This window comes from Thunnus thynnus, chromosome 21 (assembly GCF_963924715.1).
Source record: "Thunnus thynnus chromosome 21, fThuThy2.1, whole genome shotgun sequence".
NCBI lineage: Eukaryota > Metazoa > Chordata > Actinopteri > Scombriformes > Scombridae > Thunnus > Thunnus thynnus.
Window position 1 is genome coordinate 1,606,106 of NC_089537.1, and position 23,893 is coordinate 1,629,998.

The 23,893-nt window shown below is 39.9% G+C and overlaps 1 protein-coding gene across 1 annotated transcript in view; it reads right to left on the reverse strand.

Annotated features, from left to right (window-relative positions):
* Nucleotides 1-23,893, reverse strand: part of LOC137173427 (melanoma receptor tyrosine-protein kinase-like) — a 55,774-nt gene that overhangs the window by 23,441 nt on the left and 8,440 nt on the right. Inside the window, exon 2 of the mRNA XM_067578247.1 lies at nucleotides 1,555-1,706. Coding sequence (XP_067434348.1) covers nucleotides 1,555-1,706 — 152 coding nt within the window. The remainder of the gene's footprint in view (nucleotides 1-1,554; nucleotides 1,707-23,893) is intronic.

Below are 23,893 nucleotides of genomic sequence, written 5' to 3' on the forward strand. Positions count from 1 at the left end.
GAGCAAAAACCAAGCCATGAGGTCAAAGGAACTGCCTGCAGAGCTCAGAGAGGGGATTGTCTCGAGGCACAGATCTGGGGAAGGCTACAAAAAAATGTTCTGCTGCATTGAAGGTTCCCAAGAGCACAGCGGCCTCCATAATTCTAAAATGGAAGAAGTTTGGAACAACTAGGACTCTTCCTAGAGCTGGCCACCAAGCCAAACAGCAATGGAGGAAGAAGGGACTTGGTAAGAAGAGAGGTGACCAAGAACCCGATGAGCTCCAGAATTCCTGCATGGAGATGAGAGAAACATCCAGAAGGACAACCATCACTGCAACACTCCACTGATCTGGGCTTTATGGCAGAGTGGCCAGACAGAAGCCTCTCCTCAGTTTGCAAAAAAGCACCTAAATGACTCTCAGACTATGGGAAACAAGAGTCTCTGGTCTGATGACCAAGATTGAACTGTTTGGCTTCAGTTCTAAGTGTCATGTCTGGAGGAAACCAGGCAGTGCTCATCACCTGCCCAGTACCATCCCAACGGTGAAGCATGGTGGTGGCAGCATCATGCTTTGGTGGTGTTTTTCAGCAGTAGGGACTGGAAGACTGGTAGGGTTGAGGGAAAGCTGAACAACACAAAGTACAGAGATATCCTTAATGAAAATCTGGTCCAGAGCACTTAGGACCTCAGACTGGGCTGAAGGTTCACTTTCCAATAGGACAATGACCGTAAGCACGCAGCCAAGACAATGCAGGAGTGGCTTAGGGACAACTCTATGAATGTCCTTGAGTAGCCCAGCCAGATCCCTGACTTGAACCCAATCGAACATTTCTGGAGAGACCTGAAAAATGGCTGTCCACTGATGGTCCCCATCCAACCTGACAGAGCTTATGAGGATCTGCAGAGACGAATGGCAGATCCCTAAATCCAGGTGTGCAAAGCTTGTTGCGTCATACCCAAGAAGACTCAAGGCTGTAACCGCTGCCAAAGGTGCTTCAACTTCAAGCTGTTTTCTCCCTATATACAATAAGAAAAATATAGAAAATCGCCAGAATTATCCTTGAAATTCTCATCCTTAGTTCACTGGAGACTTGATGCAGAGGGATAATCTGAACGTGGACTTGTGAGCAGAGAATGTTTTAAACTCCCTCTGTTTGATGTGATGACATGACTACAGCAACTTTAAAAAAATCCCACATGATCCTTTTCAGAGCATCCATGTTTATCTTATCTGGGTTTGATTTTTCTAGTAACAGAGCTTCTCAAGGCTGTTTGCCAGTTGATCATCAGTTCACAGATGTCAGAGCGTCCTTGGATGGAACACAAAGATCACATCTGCAGCACTACAGGAAGTTAACGTAACTCTGACATAAAACAAAGATGACTAAAGTATGTTGCAAGTTTCATAGAACTGAAACTAAATGCTGCCTGAAAAGAAAGTAATCAATATAAAAACTGATGAATGATTTAGAAAACAATAAGCAGGAATCCAACAGTGATATCAACATTTGTTAAGACTAAAACACTAATGGAACTCTCCACTGTTGCTGCTAATATCTGAATGCCACAGACCTGGAGGAAGGACAGGTCCTGGTGCTCCAGAATGTAGGTGACCTCCAGGTTCTCCAAGACGACGGAGCAGTTGGAGTACATCCTCACCATGTTGTCATAGTGATTTTCACGAGTCCCCAACAATGTCAGCTGGTTACTCATTCCCTGGCACACTAAAGAAAGCAAGAGAGAAAGAAAGAAAGAAGTTATTGAAGTCACATTTGAAGTGTGTTAACCTGCAGTTTCTCTAACAGACACTAGATGGTGCTGTTTTCTCTTGTATTGAAGTGTATGTGAAAACCAACCAGCAACTACCACGTCTTGAGTCTGAAACACCTTAAAGTGCCACCGATGGCTGCTAAATGCCCCAAATGACTCCCAAAAGCCTCAACTTCTCTCTAGAAATACCAAGTCAATAATTTTCTTAAAGAAGTTATTATTGTCTCAATCTCTAAACCCAGGCCCTCTAATAACTGTGCTCGTGGCCATTTTGGAAATTATTGCTGCGTTAATAAGATCTGAAGACTTATAGTAGCTTTTATGTCTGCTGTGTGGGTGTTGATTGACATCTGTGATTGACAGTTGGCTCACCTGCCACTTTTCCCAACTCCAGGACTTGCACTGCGTCAGACTATTGTCGCGATATTTTAAAAGTTGAATTGTTAACTGATTAAATCTAAAAATTAGCACTGAAATATAGTTGTTTCTGTGATATGCAGTATGCTTTTTATTGCGGGAAGTGTTTATCAATGACTCTTCATTGGTAGTAGAATTTGAAAAATGTCATTATTTTCCATAGCTTGCAATTTTGCCCTAATTCCTGAAATTTTACCGCAAAAAGAGCACAAAACATTACAAATTGTACCGCAATTTTTGAGAGAGGACGCTGCAAAATCAAGAATTTTTGGCTGCAATAATCACAAAATAACTCAGCAAAATCCTGGAGGGACTGATATGTTGTGGTACGTGGCCTGACGCATGACTTGTCTTTCTTTATATGTGGTGTTATTGTGTGTCATATAATCCCTGTTCAGTGGTTTGGGCTGTTTTAATGGTATGGAAATAAAAATTATTCATATGTTCAGAAATTCATTAAGTAATTTAATAAATGACTTCTTCTGAGTTTATGCATTACTAAATTTAAAGGAAAACTAAGAATATTGATGGTACAGAGATTTTAAAAATGTTCCTGGGCTACTTGGTGTCCAACTAAAAAACTAGATTTAATGTTCATACACATACAGGGCAACTCTATGTCAAAATGTACACAGCATCATTACTTTGGTGGTTATATGTAGGACTTCTGATATCTTGTCTTCTAAATTGCTACTGGATACTAAAGTTAAATTTTTTAGCTTCTCACCCAGTGGAGGAACAGTGTAAGACGATAACATCCAGTCAGGTATTTTAACACGGTCTTGTTTCCAGACAAGAAGTCATTATGTGAAACTGTATTTAAGATTCAGGGAGGAGCAAGGAGGTTTAACACCTTTCTAAAGAAACTAATTCCCCCATAACGAGTTTGACCACAGGTGCAGTACACATCTGACACCTCTGTAACCTTTTGCTGGCATGACAGTGAGGAATGAAACCCTACTGGCTCCTTTTGTCGCCTGCAGCAGCTTACAGGTTAAAGATGAGTAACTTCCTGCAGAACGTCAGCTACTTTCAATCACATTTGTAAACAAAAAGACCAAAGCGAGACCTGCAGGATTTTTGTTGTAATGTCTCAGGATGGGATGTGTTTGTATAGAGGATTATAAAAATAAATCAGTTTGATACAAGGAACTGAGGTGCACTCTTTCGAGGATTTTCTTGAAGTGACGTCACCAATCATATAAAAACCCTGCAGTCATGACTGATAACCTGCAGTTTTTTACACCTGTCCTGCAGGTTTTTCCTCCACACCTGATCTGATTCTGCAGGAAACACTCTGCATGATTTTAAGCATGAAAGTAGAACTTAAACGATTGAGCGATTGACTGAAAATTTATCTGTAACATTCTCTTGTTACTCATGAAAATATTGACTTGTGTGATCATAAATTTAATATCTTCCAGTTTTATTAGTCAGGCAAAACAACCAATTAGAAGATGTCACCTTGGGCTTTTGGAAATTGTGACATTTTATAGACCAAACAATTAACTGAGAAAATAATCAGCAAATTAATCGATTTGATACTGAGTCTGAGAGAGTCTGAACCAGTCAGTGACAAAGAGAACACAGCTGCAGCAGCACTGCTCTTTGCCTCTCTCTGATTGGCTGTTGGCTCACATTGGGGGAAGCCCATTGGCCGAAGCCTCGGGGGACACATCTGGACACACACACACACACAACAGAGACACAGTGACCATTAAACTTTCTGTCTTTCCATCCGGCCTCATCCCACTCATTCCTCCCTGTGGTCTCCCTCTTCCTTCCTTCCTCCCTCCCTGTCAGGATTACAAACCTTCTATCATGAGCTGTTGAAGTTGGAAAATACTTTGTATTAATATATGTTATAAATATTTGATACTTTGTAGTATTATAAATATAGTTTAGAAGTATATTTAAAAAAAGAAAAAGAAAAGACACTCATAGTGATGACATTGACATATGCAAATACACACACACACACACACACACACACTTCACACCTCACAAATACACACACACTTCACACTTCACAAACACACAAAGAGTACTGTTTGTTCAGGAACAGGTCTGATCTGTCAGAGTATTTCTTGGACGACATCCTCTGCTGTTGTATGGCACAATGCACATGAAAGGCTTCCTGATAGTGTGAACTATGTGCGTTTTACACTTCCCACACCTTTAGACAGATGCTTATTGTCACAAAGCATTTCACAAATTTTCTCAGCAGCTCTGCAACAGAATGTTTTTATACCACAGGACTCTTGCGTCATCTGGGCATTTTTCTGATAAAGATCGACAGTGGGGTTTTTTGTGGCTGCTTGATCGGAGTCAGGATAAGCACACACACAGACACACACTGTATATATACAATCAATAAAGTTTATTTGTCACATGTAATCATATTAGGTACAGTCACAGTGAAATTTAATACCACCAGTTCCTTCAATTTGTGTATTTAAGAGTTTAAATAGAATAGTAATAGTAATAAATATATGTGTATGATTCTTTGAGCAGCAAAAACAAGACTCAACAAAAACAAGGATCCTAGTGGCTTGAAGGTAGAAGCTCTTCCTGAGCCTCTCTGTGCTGGCCTGGTGTATCCGGTACTTTCTTCTCGACTGCAGCAGGAAGAAAAGGCCTTTATCCATGTGGTTGAGATCCTTAATGATTCTCTGAAACTTATTTTTGCAGTGCCTGGTGAAAATATCCTTAGAGCACCACCTATTGTGTGTTCAGCCGAACAAACCACTTTGCAGGGCCTTACAGTCCTGCTTGGTGCTGTTTCCATACAGGACAGAGATGTTCCCCGTCAGGACGCTCTCGATGGTGCAGGATTAGAAATTCCTCAGTGTTTGAGGGGATACCCGGCATTTCCTCAAGTGTCTGAGGTGAAACAGTCTCAGCCTTGCCTTCCTCACCACTGAGTCAGTATGCAGCACCCAGGTCAGGCCCTTGGTGATGGTACTTGACAGTACACCGAGGTACTGGAAGCTGTCCACCCTCTCCATCTAGGACCCACTGATATTAAGGGGGGCGTAGTTCCTTCCCTGCTTCTTCCCAAGGCCACTATCAGCTCCTTAATCTTGCTGACATTCAGGAGTAGGTTGTTGTCGTGACACCAGCAGGTCAGGCCCTCTACTTCCTTCAGGTAGTACTTTTCATTGTTATCTGTAATCAGGTCACCACAGCTGTGTCATCAGCAAACTTGATGATGGTGTTGGAGTCCAAAGTGGCTACACAGTCATGTGTGTGCAGGGAGTACAGCAGGGGGTTCAAAATGCAGCCCTGGGGTGCTCTGGTGTTAAGGAGGAGGGCAGAACCCTCACCACCTGGGGTCTGCTCGTCAGGAAGTCTAGGATCCACGTGCACAATGAGGTGTTTAATTCCAGGTCCTTGAGCTTTGTAACAAGCCTGGAGGGAACTATGGTGTTAAACGCTGAACTGTAGTCAATGAACGGTAATCTCACATAGCTCTCTTTCTTATCCAAGTGAAATAGGGTGGTGTGAAGGATGTGTGCTATGGTGTCTTCTGTTGATCAGTTGGAACGGTAGGCAAACTGTAGTGGATCAAGTGTGCTGGGTAGTGCGGATCAGATGTAATCCTTGACCAGCTGTTTAAAGCACTTCATCAGTACAGTGCTGAGTGCCACTGGGCAGTAGTCATTCAGGCAGGCTGGTCTTGTGTTCTTGGGCACAGGAATGATGGTGGACTCCTTGAAGCACATGGGTATGAAGACTGAGTCAGGGACAGGTTGAATATCATTGTGAACACTGGCGCTAGTTGGTCAGCACATAGTTTGAGAACCCGCCCACTGATACCATCTGGTCCTGCTGCTTTTTTGGTGTTCACACGCTTGAAAGCACTCCTGACGTCATGCTCAGAAAGGGCAATAGGTCTGAAAGGTACGCCCACCTATCTGTTAACCTCTGCTTCAGCTGTTTTTGCTTGCTGGCTGCCGATGGCCTCAAAGTGAGCATAAAAGTTGTTTAGCTCACTTGCTAGACACACATCAGCACTTAACAAGGAAGGGGGCTGAGCTTGTTATCTTTCATAGTTCTTAGATCTTGCCACATGCTTCTGGAGCTGCCCTCAATCAATTGTAGTTGCACTTTCTTCCCGTAGTCCTTTTTTGCCTCCTTTACTGCTCTTCTTACATTGTAGGCTGCTCCTTTATAATTGTCCATGTTTCCAGACTGCAGCCCCAAGTTGCAGGCTGCAGTGCGTGTTTATGGCATCCCAGATGGTTCTGGTAATCCATGGTTTCTGGTTGTGGAATGATTTAACTGTAGTTCTGGGTACAGTTGATTCTGTTGTTTCATAAATTAAATTTAGTGATCCAGAGTGTTTTTTCCTCTTTTGGCACAGTCAATATGTTGATAGAAGTCAACCATAACCTTTTTAAGGTTAGCCTGACTGAAGTCTCCAGCAACAATGGGTGCAGCATTGGGATTACCAGTCTGTGAGCAGTTTATGTCTTTGCAAAGAGCCTACAGGGCAGCCTCTGTATTTGCCTGTGGTGGGACGTAGACTGCTGTGATCATGACCAATGTAAATTCCTTGGAGAAAGTGCGGTCTGCATTTGTTTGATAATAAATCCAGATCAGGTGAACAGGAACGGGAGAACATTTTAATATTCCCACTGTCACACCAATCCTCCCCCTTTTTTCTTGCCAGAGTCCTCTGTTCTGTCAGAAAAAGAGTCACCTGGTCTAATGGTGCTGGCAGTATTCCAGGATTTAGCTTAAGTTTCAGTGAAACAAAGGACATTACAGTTCCTGATATCCCATTAGAAACTGATGCAGGCACGGAGGTTGTCCAGTTTATTATCCAACGCCTGTACATTGGCTAGCAAGACACTTGGCAGAGACGATCCATGTGGCCGGGATCGCAGCTGGTGTTTAATCCCTCCACGTTTACTTCAGTGTTTGCTCCAATATTTAGATAGATGCAGAGATGGTCTTACTTGTCTGTGTGGTCAGGGCTGTAGCTGGTGTTTATCCCCTCCACATTTTCCTCGGTGTTTACTCAAATGTTTTCATTTGAAAACCTCATCCAGCCATGTAGCAGAGTCAGCAGGAGGAGTTTCCAAAGTGGTGAGTTGACCTTTTCCCCATCCTGATGAGTGACTCATTGTTATATGTTATCATTGTCCAATAATTTTGGACGAAAAGTAAAGAGCATAAATTTAGCGGAGCTTACGGAGAGGCGACAAAATAGGTCTGCGCCTTCTAGAATGATACTATGTGATGGTTTGACTGGAAATATCATACCTTGAATCCTGCAGTCTCGACAGTTGTTCAAAGTACTGTTCTTTGACCCAAAACTCAAAGTTCAACAAATAAATATCCTGTTTGTATGTCTGATGCCTGTTTCAAATCTCTGTTGTTAAGTAAAAACTGTCACTGTACAAAAACTACTGTATCAGCCCAAATGCTTCTTACATGTGAATATTTTCTGGTTTCTTTAATCCTCTATGACAGTAACTGAATATCTTTGGGTTGCGGACAAAACAAGACATTTGAGGACGTCATCTTGGGTTTTGGCAAACAGTGATCAACATTTTTGACCATTTTCTGACATTCTATAGACCAAACAACGATTCAATTAATCAAACTGCTATGAGTAATTAAAAAGAAAAGAAGAATTTTAAAAAATAAAAAGTAGGGTATTATATTTGAGGACTAGACATTTATGTATTCATAAAGATCAGATATTCTTTTTGAATGGAGAGTACTAATGTAACTGTACTGGCGCCAACAGAGCATTATGGGTTGTTTTTAGCCTTAATGTTGCAAGGCTAAGAGTTGGTAAGTCCTAAAATTAAAACACGCAGGACTTTCTGACAGCTTGTGTGACATGTTTTGGAGGTAATCTTAAAAATACTTCACAAATACATAGTTTAAATTTAAGTGGTTCGGTAATTTCCTAATACAGCTGGTCACTGTAGTTTTTAGCAAACAGAAGGAAATAGGGCATTTGTTTGGGACTATTCTCTTTTTTCATATACACTCTTTATTGGATAGTTTTAATCCCATCCAGAAATCAAACCAATTTAGAATAACTACATCCTTCACTCAATACAAATACAAGTAACAGCAATAACCACAATGATAATAATACCTTGGTTTAAGAAAATCCAAATAAAACAAATAATTAAACAAATATGAGGTGGATTTGGCTCTGGGAATATCAGTTTTTATTTTTGTACATTTGTTTCTCGTACCCTCTTCCATCTCACATCAAACAAATGAGCTAAATTCACCTCCATTTTTATAGATTTTGTTAATTGTGTCCTTCCTGTTGCTTATTTGTAGTGTTGGTTATCTGTTTGTAAGTGCTGCCACTGTTAAATCTCTCCAAAATAACAAACTTGTTTTCCATGTTTTACCGCTTATATCCTTCCATTTTTCTCCTTCTCCAAACTAGTATTTGTTTAGATTTTCTGTAAACTACTTTCATCCTCCACAATCTCATAAATCTGTATGAACTCTATTAGATGCTCTTGTTACAGGCTATTAATGGGTTTTTCTCCTTTACTGTTTTATTTAGTTGTATTTCTTTTGCTATAATTTGTAATTTGTAAATCATCATAGAAGTGTGACCTCCGTCCCCAACAGTATTTGTTTGTTTGTATTTTCAGCTGCGGATGAATCCACATTCGGTATTATGGTGAGTATCTCTGGCAGCAGGAGGGTGTGTGTGGGATGAATCAAAATAAACTACAGTGTGTGTGTTCACGGTGATGAAGGAACATGTCAAACGGTGCAGCGCTGTGACTCACTGAAGCATGTTTAATAGTTTATCAACAATAATGGAGCTATATCAGGCTTTGGATAGACACACACAATACTTATTTTAGATCTTGTGACTTTTTTGTGCCTTTCAACTTGACTTTGACCTAAAGAAGCTATGTGTGTTCGTGCATGTGCATGTCAATGATCCTCACACCACCCTGTGACGGCTCAGAGAGATAAAATACAGATGAATCAGAGTGAGAACGACAGACGAACATGAAGAAACTGGATCTGTTAAATCCTCTTTATCCATATTTCCTCTGCCTCCATGTTCCTGCTGACTCAGCTGGACTCTACAGCAACTAGAGAGGAGTAAATAAGTAAATCTTTGCTGTTGCCGTCATCGTTTTGTTTTGTTTTTCTGAAATGGCAAGTTTCAAAATCCTCCAATCGTCTTAAAGCACCAGCTGGACACAGTGTGTGTGTGTGTATGTGTGTGTGTGTGTGTGTGTGTGTGTGTTTGGTTAGACATACTGTTCCAACTTTCAGGGTCAAACTGCTTTATTTATCACTTTCAGCGGGTCATCTACCTCTGTCTCTCTCTTTCTCGATGCTTGCTTTATGTTTAAAGGAACAGTTCAACAGTTCTGGTGTCCATTTAAATCCAGGGTGTGTTTAACGTAGCTTAGCATAAAGACTGAAAGCAGAGGGAAACTGCTAGCCTAGCTCCGTCAAAAGAAGAAAAAAATCCACCTTTTCAATAACTCCAAGTCCGTCTGATTTTCATGTCGTATCTTGTTGGCTAAGCAGCTAGTCAGCAGTCCATCCTACAGTCAGTTGGGTTTGGTCGACTGTAGAGTTGGGAAAGAGCTCAAATGTGGCAACCCTTTAATGGGTTTTGTTCTTGATTACAGACTGTTTTAATGGCAAATATCCCTAAAATTGTACCTATTATCATGAAAATACAGCTGAATTTGTACCTTAAAAATCTTCAAAAGTTTCAATTAAGATAAACCCCAAATTTGGGATTTATTAATAAATAATTTAAGGGGACAGATTCTGCCTTTTGGGGTTTTCTGTTATTTATTTCCTGTTCTGATGACGGATGTTAAACATGTTCAAAACTTGAGGTGAACGTATGTAGAAATGCTGCCTGCAAGTCAAAAGTCAGGGCATCAACCTGCTCTGAGTGCTTCATTTGTGATTTGTGACTATTGTGTGATATTACAACTTTTTGTTCTCGTATTATTCCGACTTTTTCCTCATAATATTACGATTTTCACCTTGTAATATTCCGACTTTTGTGTGTGTGTGTGTCAAAGAGGCGTGTTTCTGACGGGAAACATGTTATCTGTTTTGGATTTGACCTTTATTCAGGGTTTGACAAACATACACTTGTTTGTGTTTTCATCGTGTTGAAGGTGACAGGATGTAGAAAGTGTCTCTACTGTCTCTACTGAGACTCTATTCTGTCAAATCTGACAAATCAACATTGAAATTCAGTCTGTTTCATCGTCACAATCTACCTAAAAACAAATATAAATACTGCACAGCACTGTCAGACTGTTAGATATGTTCAATCTGAAAACTGCCAAATATCCATTCATCTGGTAATCAATAATCATATGCATTTGGGAGCCTCTGTGTGGCACTGTTCCAAAACGTGAGTCAACCTTTGTGTCATTGCCTTGGAAACTGTTGGGAGTGCCACTGCTATCAGAGTTTACCAGAGTTTATCGGAGATTAATGCAGAGCGCGAGCGTATGGGACGCGGGTTAGCTAACGAGTGACAGACAAACACGTATATTAATGTTTTTCTCCAAAACTCTGGAGCCAAGTAAAAATACAGATGGGGAAGAAGGGAAAGGGGAATCTTATTTTTATGCCATAAATGCAGCTTATTAAGTCATCCTGTCCTTGTGGTCACAAACCACCTGCTGCGCCACCTGACCGAGCCACCTGACCGAAGCCGACTGCATGATATGCCGTCCTGCACGCCTCGTCTCTTTAAGGTTTTTTCGGTGCGTACCACCAGGCCTGAAAAAAATTCTAGGGGAAACACTGGAAAACCTTTTTTTTTATTATACAGATCTTTTTTACTGACTTCTCATGGACAAACGAACAATGGACCCATTGCATAATTGGGTTCTTGGAGCGTCACCAGGTTTGGGTTTCGCATGAAGCAACAATGCATTTAAAAGTCTGTGTGAAGTTTCTATTCAGCTTCAGCAGTCTGAGTTAGTCATATCAAGTGGATATCTGACACATTTACAGTCTTTTTAGCATCAAATTCCCTCTTTGTGTTTCCTCGGACAGTGTTTCCCTGTTGAGCTGCGGTGGAAGTATAGTAACAAAGAGAGGGACTGTGGCACTAAAACGACTGTAACGTTGAAAGATATCTACTTGATTTGACTCATTTAGATGCTGAAGCTTCATATTATAAACTTTTAAAAACATTTTTGCACAGAAGGAGGACTTTGGATCGGTCCTTTAAAGCTTTATGCAGGAACACAATAAATGAAACCACAGTCTAAATGTCTCTATCTGTCGCCTCCCAATCTGAAAATCTTTAAAGAAACATTCTAGTTTGTTTTATTTTGCTGTTGTCTGTCGTTTTATGAAGATAGATGTTTCTAGTCACCCCAGTTCCCTGCCCAGCTTTACTCCACATCATCTGCGTCTACATAATCTGATTAATCATAAATAAGGAACTCTGTTTGAAGACTTTTATAGTTTTAGTTTCTATTTAACTCGTTTATTATAAAGTTGTGTTTTAGAAGTCTTATTTGGATCTCAAAGGTGTTGAGTTTACTATCATGGAAAACTGGAAAACTAGTATATATTCACATGTGAGAAGCTGCCATTGCTTAAAAAATGACTAAAACCAATTAATCACTTGTCAAACATGAGACTAATTGATTATTCCACTAATTATTTTAGCTTTATAGTACTACCATGTATAGTGGGGGTCAGTATTAATGCAGCGGTGCCTCTATGGAAGACAATGTCTGTCTGTCTTTGATCCAAACTGATATATCTCAACTATTGGATGGATTTCTGTGAACTTTTGTACAAGCATTCATGTTCCCAAGAGGATGAACTGTAAAAACAAAAATACTTTCTGGGATCATTCTTTTGTGTGTAAGGCAGCATCAAGCTTGACTTAAACATCGCTGTCCTTACTTTGTAAAATAATATGTAACAAATAAATACATAAATATATAAATTTACTGAATTATTATTTATTAAAATAATGGTATCTGATACCAGATCGGCCCATTGCCACTGATACCTGATCCATCTATTTGAGTCAGTATCTTACTGATATCTGGTATCAGTATTGGTATCGTTGCATCTCGAGCTGAAACTGTTGGAATCTACTCGCAATAAACTAAACGGGAACTAAATGTGTAAAAAGGTATTTGCAGAGGACGCAGGTCATTTTTGCTCAAAAACCACATTTTAGAAGTTAGCGGCTTCATGTAGACAAAGACTGAGTTTTGTTTTAATTCCAAAGCACGCTCTGCAGATTGTGATTACAGCAGCAGCCAATCAGAGCTCAGAGAGCCAAAGAATCTATCTGTTTCACAACCTGCAAGAGATGGAGGAGATAAAAAACACACACACACAGCAGTACCTGCACCGCCTCCTTTCTTATTGCAACATTCATGTTGGACTCTCTCTCTCTCTCTCTCTCAGGGGAATGCTATTTGTTCAGGGAGGCAGACCAGTGTGTGTGTGTGTGTGTGTGTTTGTGTGTTTGTGTGTGTCAGTATTGAATTATGTGTAATGAGTGAAGAGCTGCTGACTCGTTTTTAACACCACAGTCAGTGTTCACCATAATAACTGTCACTCAGTCAACATGTTGTTTCTGAGCACTGAGGCAGTTTGTCCACTTGTTGACAGTCTGAATCGTCCAATCATCTGCCTGAAGAACGGACAGAAGACCCTCGTTACGCCGACAGCGTGAAGACCTCAGTCTGAACCTGAACTAACCCCAATTTAACCCTAACTCTACCCTCAGACCAGCAAATCCTCCAAAATAAACCACAAAACAAGTCTGAGATTTGATCTGATCTGACGCTGTGTTTGAGGTTTACCACAAAAACGAGAAACTGCCTGTTTAGAGAAAGACAGATGTAAATACCACGTACACAAACACCACAGTCAGCCCATACAAATTACTATACACACAATTGATACAATAATTAATAAGATGAATACCCGTACTTTCATACTTACTTTCCTACTTTACTTTTTTAAAGATTTATACTCTTTAATTATTTATAGTATTCATTATTCACGTACTTTGTGTGATTTTGTTTGTTTGTTTTTGTTGTTGTTTTTATATCTGGGACTGAGTAATGATCATTTTATTCCTTTACATGTGCAATGTGTTTGAATGACAATAAAATCCTTTAAATTCTTGCTTTTTCTATGACTTGCACTGTTCCAGGGTTGAAAAAGATAAATGTATTGATTAAGAGTTATGGTCATTTGCACAATTTTACCTCCTGACTTTTCTAATATATATTTTTTAATTTACTATCCAAATTATATGGATGTTACTGTAAAGATTTATGATGAATTGGCATTCATTCCTCTATTTATGCTTCGCTATTGTACATCTTTGACCTTTTGTGACAGTTTGATGCTATTTGGAGGTGGTTGTAATGTTTAATGTCTGACAAGTTACAGTTTTTGCTGCAATATGTTTGATAACAATGTAAAATTTATGATATATCAGCATTTTTACTTGTTGTCATATTCTATTTGTGACCTTTGGAGAGTTTGGGGTAATATGGATGTTGCTATAATTATAATATTAATTATTAAAATAATTGGGTTAGTTTAAGGTGCTCATCAGTTAAACTAATTTCTGTGGTCTCCTGATTGGATGATTGAGGCAGCTTCTGTATATATATATATATATATATATATATATATATATATATATAATATATATACTGTATATAGATTTTACTGCAGTAAGCGAGACGGCGTGCGGGAGGCTTTCTCATCATTTTCAAGTCCTGCCGCATGTTGAGTTGTGCAGAGATTTTTTTTCAAATACTGTACACACAAAACATCATAATCAGTCCCTTCTTCAAAATGACTGTATACAAAATTGATACAAAAGCAAACAATAGGTAAAATGTTGAATGTCCATCTCTCAATCAAGTCAAACCAAACTGTGCATTCTTTCAGCCTCATCTTTCGGTACTTTAACATTATTTGCATTATTTAACATTTATGAACAGTCCCCACTAATTCCAACGTTCCTCGAGATCCCTCTTAAGGAGCAATTTCTCCAAATCTCCCCTTCTGTTTGCCAAACATTCCTTTTTAATTCCCAGATATTTAAGAGAAGAGAAACGTGACACAAACGGTTCTTTCAACCTGTTGCTGATGATTATATACTGACTTCATTCATGACAAACGAAAACTCTTTCAGCGTTGCTTGCAGGTTTATATAAAACTGGAAGTTGCCACCCAGCTCACATGAGAGCTTCCAACATTTTAAACTCTTTGTTTCCTCAAAGGTCAGCACTGTCAAAGTGGTTTCTGATTGATCAACAGCAACAAATGTGTTTGTCAAAGTCCACCAGGAAGGCAGGTCGACCCACTGCTAGCATGTTGATGTAACAACTAGTCCTCCAAATGAAACGAGTGGATACACGGTTTGATCATGTGACTCCAGAACGACACATAGTAGTGTTTTATAATCTGGCGCCTCCATCAGCAGGATGACATCATTTGTCTGTTAAAAGTCCACTATGTGGTTATTACCAGCCACCCAAACAGCCACCTCCATGTGAGGTAATCTGTCCATATACATATATATAAATATATATATATGTCATATGAACTGCTCCACTGATCCGGGTCAGAATGACTACAGCCGCTAGATGGCATCTGTCACTCAAATGTAACTATAGCTCATTTTGGGGTGACTGACATGATGACCTGTTGTGTCGTTTTTCTCGGATGTCATGAGCTCTGTCCTGAAATCATGCTGTATTGGTTTGTAGTGTGCACTGTATTCCAGAGGTCAATGTTGTTTTGTTCTGACTGGTACGAATTCATTTATCAATGTGGACGCAGACGGACATCAATCAAATTGTGACTTTGGGGAAGCAAATCAAACTTCAGCGTCTGTTCTTCAGCAGCTACATTTCTAAAAAAAATGCAAAAGAAAAAAATCCAGCTTGAATTAATGTGGGACAATAGTGTCCATTTACAAAAGCAACAGATATCAAGTGGATTAAGCATACTGACTGTTTTAGGTTTATTTAAATTGGTCACTTTTCTACTGTGAAACTTAAAACTAGAGATCTCTGTCCTCAGTCACATCATGTTCAAGTTCTCTCATCATGATTCTGTGCATCAACTCTTCAGTTGTTCTGCAGCTGAAAACCCTGCAAATTCGCTCTTCTTTATTTATGTGACCCCGGTTAAAGCGGCTAATCCCTCTGAGAGAAAAAGCAAGCGTTCTGAATGAGTCGCAGTCGGGAGTCTTTACTCTGGGAGGCGGCGGCTCCTTCTCAGAGCAGCAAGACCAAATCCATCTTCATAAAAGATCAAAGAGGAGAGGAGAAGAAAACAGAGGAAGAAGATGGAGAGCGACCTTCAACCGGACAGTTCTCCTCTCAGAGACAGAAAAATCACACAACTAAAGGGACAGTTCACCCAAAAACACAAACACATTTAGCATTTATTAGCACTTGTACAACTTGTACAATGTACAATATTAGCTATAACTTCTCCTATGAATACATATTTTATATTCACTATATTTTCACTATATTGTCATTCATTATCTGTTTAAACAGCTTTTATCCACATTAATAAACGACATTAATAAACACTTATATCTGCTGACAACCACATTACAGTGTGTTATAAACAATTTATTAACTGTCATACATGATAAACAGAGGGTTCAAATAAAGTTTTACCTCTGAATCTTAATAAGATTAATAATATACACTTAATATACAGTATATGTTTACCGAAATGTGATGTGATCAGCTGAGACTCAACACTCCTGATCCTACAGTGTTGTTACAGAGTGAAGCTTCTTCCTCTAACAAACAATCTTTGGCTGAATGCAGAAACCAGTCTGCAGGAAGTTCATTTGCCAAGTTTCACTCTGGCCTTTTGACGAGTTACAGTCAAACACATAATCAACATGGATGATCTGCGGTGATGGTAATAAAAAAAGGTTAAAAGAGATAAACGGATCCAAAATGAAACCTTGTTTTAAGATAAATTCTGATCGATACATAAATTCCAAAGACTATAATGTGAAGGCAGTGACTGTTTTTAATGTATCTCCATGTTTTTGTATTCTTGCTTTCTTTGTTTTTTTCTATCTTTATGGTCTTATGTCAGCAACTTACAGATTTGCACGACAATGGCTTCATGAATAAAGTCTGATTTGATTCTGCCTTCGACAAAGTGTTCACTAAAGCAGACGTTGGAAACAGAAGAGAAGCATGAGTTCTGATTGAAAAAGCCCCCCGAAAACAACAGAAAAACAAAAAGAGATCAATTCATAAAAGCTTGTGTTTAAAACTATGACATGGAAATCAATAGTTTCAGGGTTTGATCTGCGGTCACCTTGCCTGGAGCTCCGCCACACACACACCACTGACGGGCCTCAAATATTCAAATATGCACTCTGTGAAAAATCAATGAAAGCTTTGGGTCATTCTGCTCTGCTGACAAACATTCAATAAAATTTTAAATTGTGTTTAAGTGCTTTTATTGATGATCCTGAACACGTTGTGACAGAAACACGAGAGGTCGTCTTGAACCTGGTTTAATGCAGACCAGCTTCTGTCCTCTTCCCTGTTTGACCAAACTGGTGGACGAGACGTGAGACGCAGAGAGAGACATAATTTTGTCCAGCAGGATTCCAAAACAAGAACACAGTGGCCTTGTTTCTCTACATCACACACACACACACGCGAGGAATGTCTCGACCAGCTGAGAAGCAGTCGTCTAGTTGAACACACACACTCAGCAGGTTTGAGAAAATCACATTTCAGTTTCACTTTGACTGCTTTCATGTTAAATCACACTCGTCTGATCGGTCAGATGGGTTCATTTCTTCATTGCACAGATTCATCATTGCACTGCTTTAACAGTGTCGGACACAGACATCGTCTTTTTTAGTCCACACTTTCTTGTTTTTAAAACCTGGTGCCTACATTACCCACAATGCAACTTAACGCTGACAATAGAAAGCCGAAGTCAAACTGGGACTTAAGGATTCTGTTCCACAAGTAAGAAAACCTCATTAAAAATCTCACTAACGTGTAATTCTGCTAATCGGTAAAGATCCGACCTCGGATCAGAACCTTTCTCTACAGTATGTCGTGTGTCTCGCTTCATATAATAATAATAATAATAAATTTTATTTATATAGCACTTTTCTTAACAATGTTACAAAGTGCTTTACACAGGAAAATAAAACCAACAAGGCAGATAAAGAGCAAAGAGGAACAAAGAGGTGCATAGTAACATTAGAAGATGCACAATAATAGTAATAATAGGACAATAGAATGCACAGGAGTAAAATAATGATAAAAAATAAGATAAAATTAACATCAATTAATAGGTGTAAAAACAGTAATTAAAACATATCAAACATTTCCAAAAGCTTTCACAAAGAAAAAAGTTTTAAGACGAGATTTAAAAGAAGCTAAAGAGACCTAGTGTGTCTGAGTCCAGTGGGCAGGAGGAATATGATTAGATGAGATGGAAGTTTTCTGAAAAATCATCCATTATTCAATATTTATGTGTATTTCTGAATTACCCGATTTATGCTGAAAACAGAAATAGTAGAAATACACGTAGTGACTCCTGTAAATAAAGGAAGTGAAAACCGAACAAATGTTCAGAGTCTCACCAGCTCGATTCTTTTACTTTTAACCTTTTTGGAGAAAAACGACACAACAGGTCATAACGTATATTAGTTTGAGTGACAGGTGCCATCTAGCAGCTGTAGTAATTGTGACCCGGAGCAGTGGTGCAGTTCAGATGACGTATATACATATATATATATATATATATCATGATGTTGGCAGAACTCAGCTGTGAGGGCAATGCAGCAACCGGACAGTCTACAACACGCACACGCTAGAGTTATCTTGTAATTCATCTTCAAAAAAGGCAGCGGTTGCAAGCATGTTTTGATTTAATGACTAAATAATTCCCCTTGCGAGATGAACTCATCTCGCAAGGGGAATTGCGAGACTTCACACATTGCGAAGTTTCTACGCCGTCACCCAGAGACTAACGTTAGCAGAGCGGAGCAGCAATCAGCAGTAACAAACGAGAGCAGCTGACCAACACACACTGCAGCATTAACATCAACTTAAACTCACTCTGGTGTAAAGAAAATAAGTCGGTGCTCAGTCTGTTTCACCTCAGAAACCCCGCACCCCGTTCAGCGTGTTGTACAACGATGAGCTCCGGAGCAGCAGAGACGCTGCTCTCCACTGCTGGAGACATGATGTTAATAACACAGAGGAGCAGTCTGCCTCCCCCTCAGTTTGTTATTCTCATGCAGGCAGGAGACTGTAAGATGCTTTCAAATTAATTAATTCATTAATTAATGCAGTTAACTTTTTAGAATAAAAGAGGTGCCAGTTCTGTTTCATATTGTATTTCAGGGGATGAAGGACATCAGTGAATGGTTTGGTACACAGTCTACTGGAGCAAGAGACTGAATATAGTGCCGCCTTTTGTATTCATTCACTCAAGAATCGCTTTTACATCGAATTAGCACCCAAGTATGATGATAGTATCAAATATGGAGATAAGCATGTCGTTGCATGTCAGGCCTACAAAATCAACACTGTTCATTTGTCACAACTTTTATTTTTCATCTTTTTGTTCCATCTTGGGATAAAATTTAAATACTTATGGACACTTTTGACTGTCAAATCATATTTTTTTTCACTGAAGCACACAGCACTCTTAAGGTATGTGCAGAAACTGTGTACGCCGCACCCTGCACGTTCTCCAGCCTTTGCAACCTTTATCTAAAAAAAAAAAATCCCTCCTTACACCTAACCAGACCTTTACCGCAGCCTTGACATATCATAAAACATCATCATTGTTTAACAGTGATGTGTAACGGTTTTTGGAAAGCACAGACACATGATGTCATCCAACCGATTTCTGCTGATAGAGACGCCAGATTAGAAAACGCTCCTATATGTCACTCTGGAGTCACATGGTCAAACCACTTATTTGGTCGGTTAATTCAGAGGATTTGTTGCCTTTTTACTGATGCATTATGAGGTTTTTTTCCCAATTATTTGTGTAAATAAATAAAAAGCCTCTGAGGGATAGAATGACATTATTTTTTAATCTATTTGTATTTTCAGAATCTTTTATTGGTTCAGTCAGAGTCGGCGTCCTCCTGTCAGCTTTGTTCTGGTCTCCAGTCCACTTACATTAATAAAAAACTCTTTAATGTGGTTTGTCTGAGTGCAAACAGACTTCACAGCTGCATGAACACACACACACACACACACACACACACACACACACACGATCCTCTCCCACAGAGAGAAAACTGAACGGAAAATCCTGAACAAACTTATTCTCGATCACAGAATCTGCACTGTGCATGTGTGCATTTTTTTTTGCCTGCACATGTCAGTTATGTGTGTGTGTGTGTGTGTGTGTGTGTGTGTGTGTGTGTGTGTGTGTGTGTGTGTGTCCTGCCTGCAGCAGTGTGTGCAGGTCAGAGCGAGACTCTGCTTGTCTGTCACACTAAACCTGCTTCACTCTTACTTTGTTGCTCTTCAAGGAAAATTCCACCAGGACCGAACCGCTTCTGTTTCAGAGGACCCCCCCCCCCCTCAAAAAAAACAAACTGCAAACTTAACAACTTTAAAAAGAGTTTCCAAATCCTGGTTATTCAGCAACAAACCTGTACTCATGTCTACTTTTCTGTAGTTAAGTCACTACTAAATGTGTGTTTTATCTCCAGTTTACCTTTATTTTACCTGTTTTAATCTCTTATGTTCACCAAAGCCCTTCTGAGGATAGGTGTTCTCAGTTTGTCTATGTACACTGTATCAGTCCTTATCAAATAATCCATAAAAAATAAATAATAAAGTTTGTCTCAGAGCCATTTGTCAGAATTTTTGTCAGATAGAGTTTCTTCTCAGGCTGTGATTGGCAGAATGTAACATCAACGTTTCTAACCTAAAGCCAAACAGGCTCATGTCTCATTCTTTATTGTATTTTCTTTCATATATTTCTTTGTTTTTACAAGGTTATTGCCTGCTGATTGGTGGTTTCTTATTGCTATTTATTTGCTATATCGTGTTGCGTTTATCAGTATTTTTGCCTTTGTTTGTTTGTTGTTTTGTTAAGTATAATCCAGCAGCTTCTGGGCTTCTCCTGTCATACCAGTTGTATTTCTATTATCTGGATTTCATGCTGTTGTGTATGTCTGCAAATAAAAATCAATCAATCAATAAATAAATCTGATAGGTGAAGGTTCTTGGAGGCAGTACGCGGCCTGGCACGAAGCTCCAAAACCTGCGGACGCCGCTCAGGCCACAAAGTCACCCGTCATGCTCTGCATCAGTCTAAAGATCATGAAATGTGTCCAAAAGAAAAAAGAAAAGTGCCTTATTTGGATTTGTAGGTGATGAAACAGGTGTGGTGTTCACTGACGCCTGTTTCCGAAAACACGCAGCCAATCAGAGCCAAGGAGGCAGGTTTAAGAACGGGGACGTCATCCTCCTACATAGGATCACACTTTCTCAAAGGTCAAATTTATGACAGTAAACTGCGTATCTTTGGGTTTTAAACCGACAAAACAAGACATTTGAACACTTCCCCTGGATTTTATCTCTATTTTCTGCCAATTAATAGATCAAAGTTTATGGTTTCAGGTTGATTTTCTTACCATATTGATCAAAACCAATGAAACAGGGCTGCAACTTATAATTATTTTCATTAGCAATTAATCCGCAAATCATTTTCTCATTGTTCTGTCTTTAAATTGACAGACTAGAGTGAAAAAATGCCCTTTATAATTACACAGAGACATAGGCCTCCTCTCTGCTGAGACGTTCTGCTGTGCATGACGGGGCCTCGTTACCTGCGACCCCTCGGCCCGGGCCTCTGCTGTTGCCCTTCAGGTTAAATGCTCACTCCATTGCAAATAAGTCCTTCATATTGAAGCTGGGATTTTCTGTTTCTGACCGTTAGTTGGCAGAGGAACTTTGAAAACGCCCCTGCCTAATCGAACTGTGCCCGCCGGACTGTACTTTTATCAGCACTCCCAGGACCTCGGGCCGGGGCGGAGGACTCGCTGTGGTTTTCAGGAAATGCCTTCAAAGTCGGATGGTGAGCCACGGGGCTTTCTCTTCCTTTGAACTGCAGATGACCAAAGTTGGGTTGTTCAAATCCATTTTTATTGTATTTTAATTTACCAACCCCCTGGTTAGAATAGTTCTTTTATGTCTGTATTCAGTGATTTTTTTACCCTCTATCATTAGATTGGACAGAGTTATGATGGTGATTTTAATACTCACATAAATGTTGTTTCTTGTAGCTTTGCTGCTAATTTTCTTAATGTCACTGAGTCTTTTAATTTTATTCCAACATGTGTCTGGTCCCACACACATTAAGGGTCATACCCTGGTTTTACACTTGGTTTAAAAACTGCTTCTATCTGCCCTGAGGAGCTGAATCTGTTCAACCTGTCTTTTAATTTACATTCTCTGCCCAGTAAACGTGTGCTCTCGCATCTTAAATCGCCTCTGAGCTGACAAGTTTTTTGCATCTTTTGAGCCAGGCGCAGTGTTGTCTTCTCACGCTGATGTTACTCGTCTGGTCCACCCATCGTTCTGCCATTTTAGTTAAAGTCCATCAATTCATCACCCTGATTAAATGACAATATTCATCGTTTCTTGGGTAAATGTCAGAGGGTAGAGCGACTGTGGAAATATACCAAGCTCCACATGCACCATCTCCATGACAAAGACCTTTTAACTGAGTTTAACAACATGGTTAAAGGGGGTTTCCTACTTTGCCAACCTAATCTCCTCCAGTAAACCCAACCCTAAAGCCCTGTTTGATACCATCCTGATGCGCCTGTTTTTTCAAATAAGGATTGTAGTAACTTTCTCGCTTTCTTTGTGGATAAGATTAAAGATGTCAGGGCAAGCGTCAACCCTTCCTCTATCCCCCTTTATGCCTGTTCAACTTGGCCGTCAATTTTGGACTGCCTTTGTGGGCAGCCTGAAAGCTTCCTCCAGTCCTGCAGATATTTTACTAACATCCATGCTTAAAAATGTATTTGGCTCTATTGGTCCATGCCTGGTCTCTATTATAAATAGTTCCATGTAATCTGGTTGAGTCTCAGCCTATTTAAAACACGCAATTGCTCAGCCTCTTCTGAAGAATAAACAGAACCTTGACCTATCACTTCCCAAAAACTCCAGGCCTATATCTAAGCTGTCTTTTATCTCAAAAGTTTTAGAGAAAGTTGTTGCCAAACAGCTTAGTGCTGTCTTGACTGCACATCACATTTTAGATAAATTCCAGTCTGGTTTCTGTCAGAAGCATTCCACTGAAACAGCTCTTCTCACAGTCTGCTGATGTGGCTGAATTTTCTGTTTTGGTGCTGCTGGATCTTAGCACAGCTTTTGATACTATAGATCACAGCATCCTGACTGAAAGGCTTAGGCAGCGGGTTGGTGTCTCTAGGAGCGTCCTGGACTGGTTCTCCTATCTCTCAGATAGGAGTTTTTCTGTGTCGCTTGGTCCCTACATGTCTGAAACTGCTGCTCTTTCTTGTGGTGTACCCCAGGGCTCAGTCTTGGGTCCTATACTATTTGTTCTCTATAAGGTATCTCTTATCACTATTACGCTGATGACATTCAGTATGTCTCACATCACACTCATTTTATCACCTTTACATTGGCTAGGTTCTTGTTTTCACATACAGAGCCCTGCATTGTCAGGCAACCATGTACATCTGGGACCTGCTCCATCTTTATATCACCAGTAGGTCACCCAGGTCTTTTGACAAGGGCTTACTGGTTGTCCCTCGTGTTTGATTGAAAACAAAAGGTGATCGTGTGTTTGAGGTGGTGTAATCCAACACTGTGGAACACTTCCTTTAGACATACGGTCTGCCGTCTCTGTTAACGCCTTTAAAAAGCCTGTCCATCGACTAATCAACTTATTATTGCAGCTCTAAAATCAAGTGTTAAATGTGAAAAACGCCAACACAGTCTTACAGCTGATTGATGAAAATACAGACCTTCTCCAGCAGGTTAAATAATGTGAGGATACAAATGATTGAAATGAAGGAAAAGTTGAACAGAAATCTTTCTCCCTGACACTGTATTACTTTCCTATATGGGACACCGAAGTGTAAACACGGCTTCACACTGCTATCGGCTGCAGTTTCACACGTGTGAAAACAGCTGACAGACGTCCAGCTGCAGCTCAAGTGTGACCTCTGACCTCCTGGACTGACTTGGCAGTGACAGCAGTTTGGTATGAAAAGGGTCAAACACAGGTTAAACACAAACACGGAGTTTGCATGTTACAGTACAGACGGAGAGAGAGAGCAGCCTGTATAATCCTGCTAACAGTTTCTGAGCTCCATTACTGACATTCCTCACATTCCAGCTCTGAAAATCCCCCAGGCTGCACTGCTGCTTTGTCTGCACGTCACACCTGCAGGGACGGAGCTGCATCTGTCGCTGATGGGAAAAGATACCGCACAAATTTATACTAATCTTTATCAGTCTGTGGCATCTGGTGCTTTAGCATATAGCATTAGCATATCACTGCTGGGATCCCAGCCAGAGTTTCATTGATCTAGGTTCACTTTCTGTTAAGAGTTTGCTTTCTGTTGTATGCCAACCTAAGCCTTCGGTAAATACCTGAACATGTCTCCTGTCTGCTTTTTTTGCATTTCCTTATTCTCTGC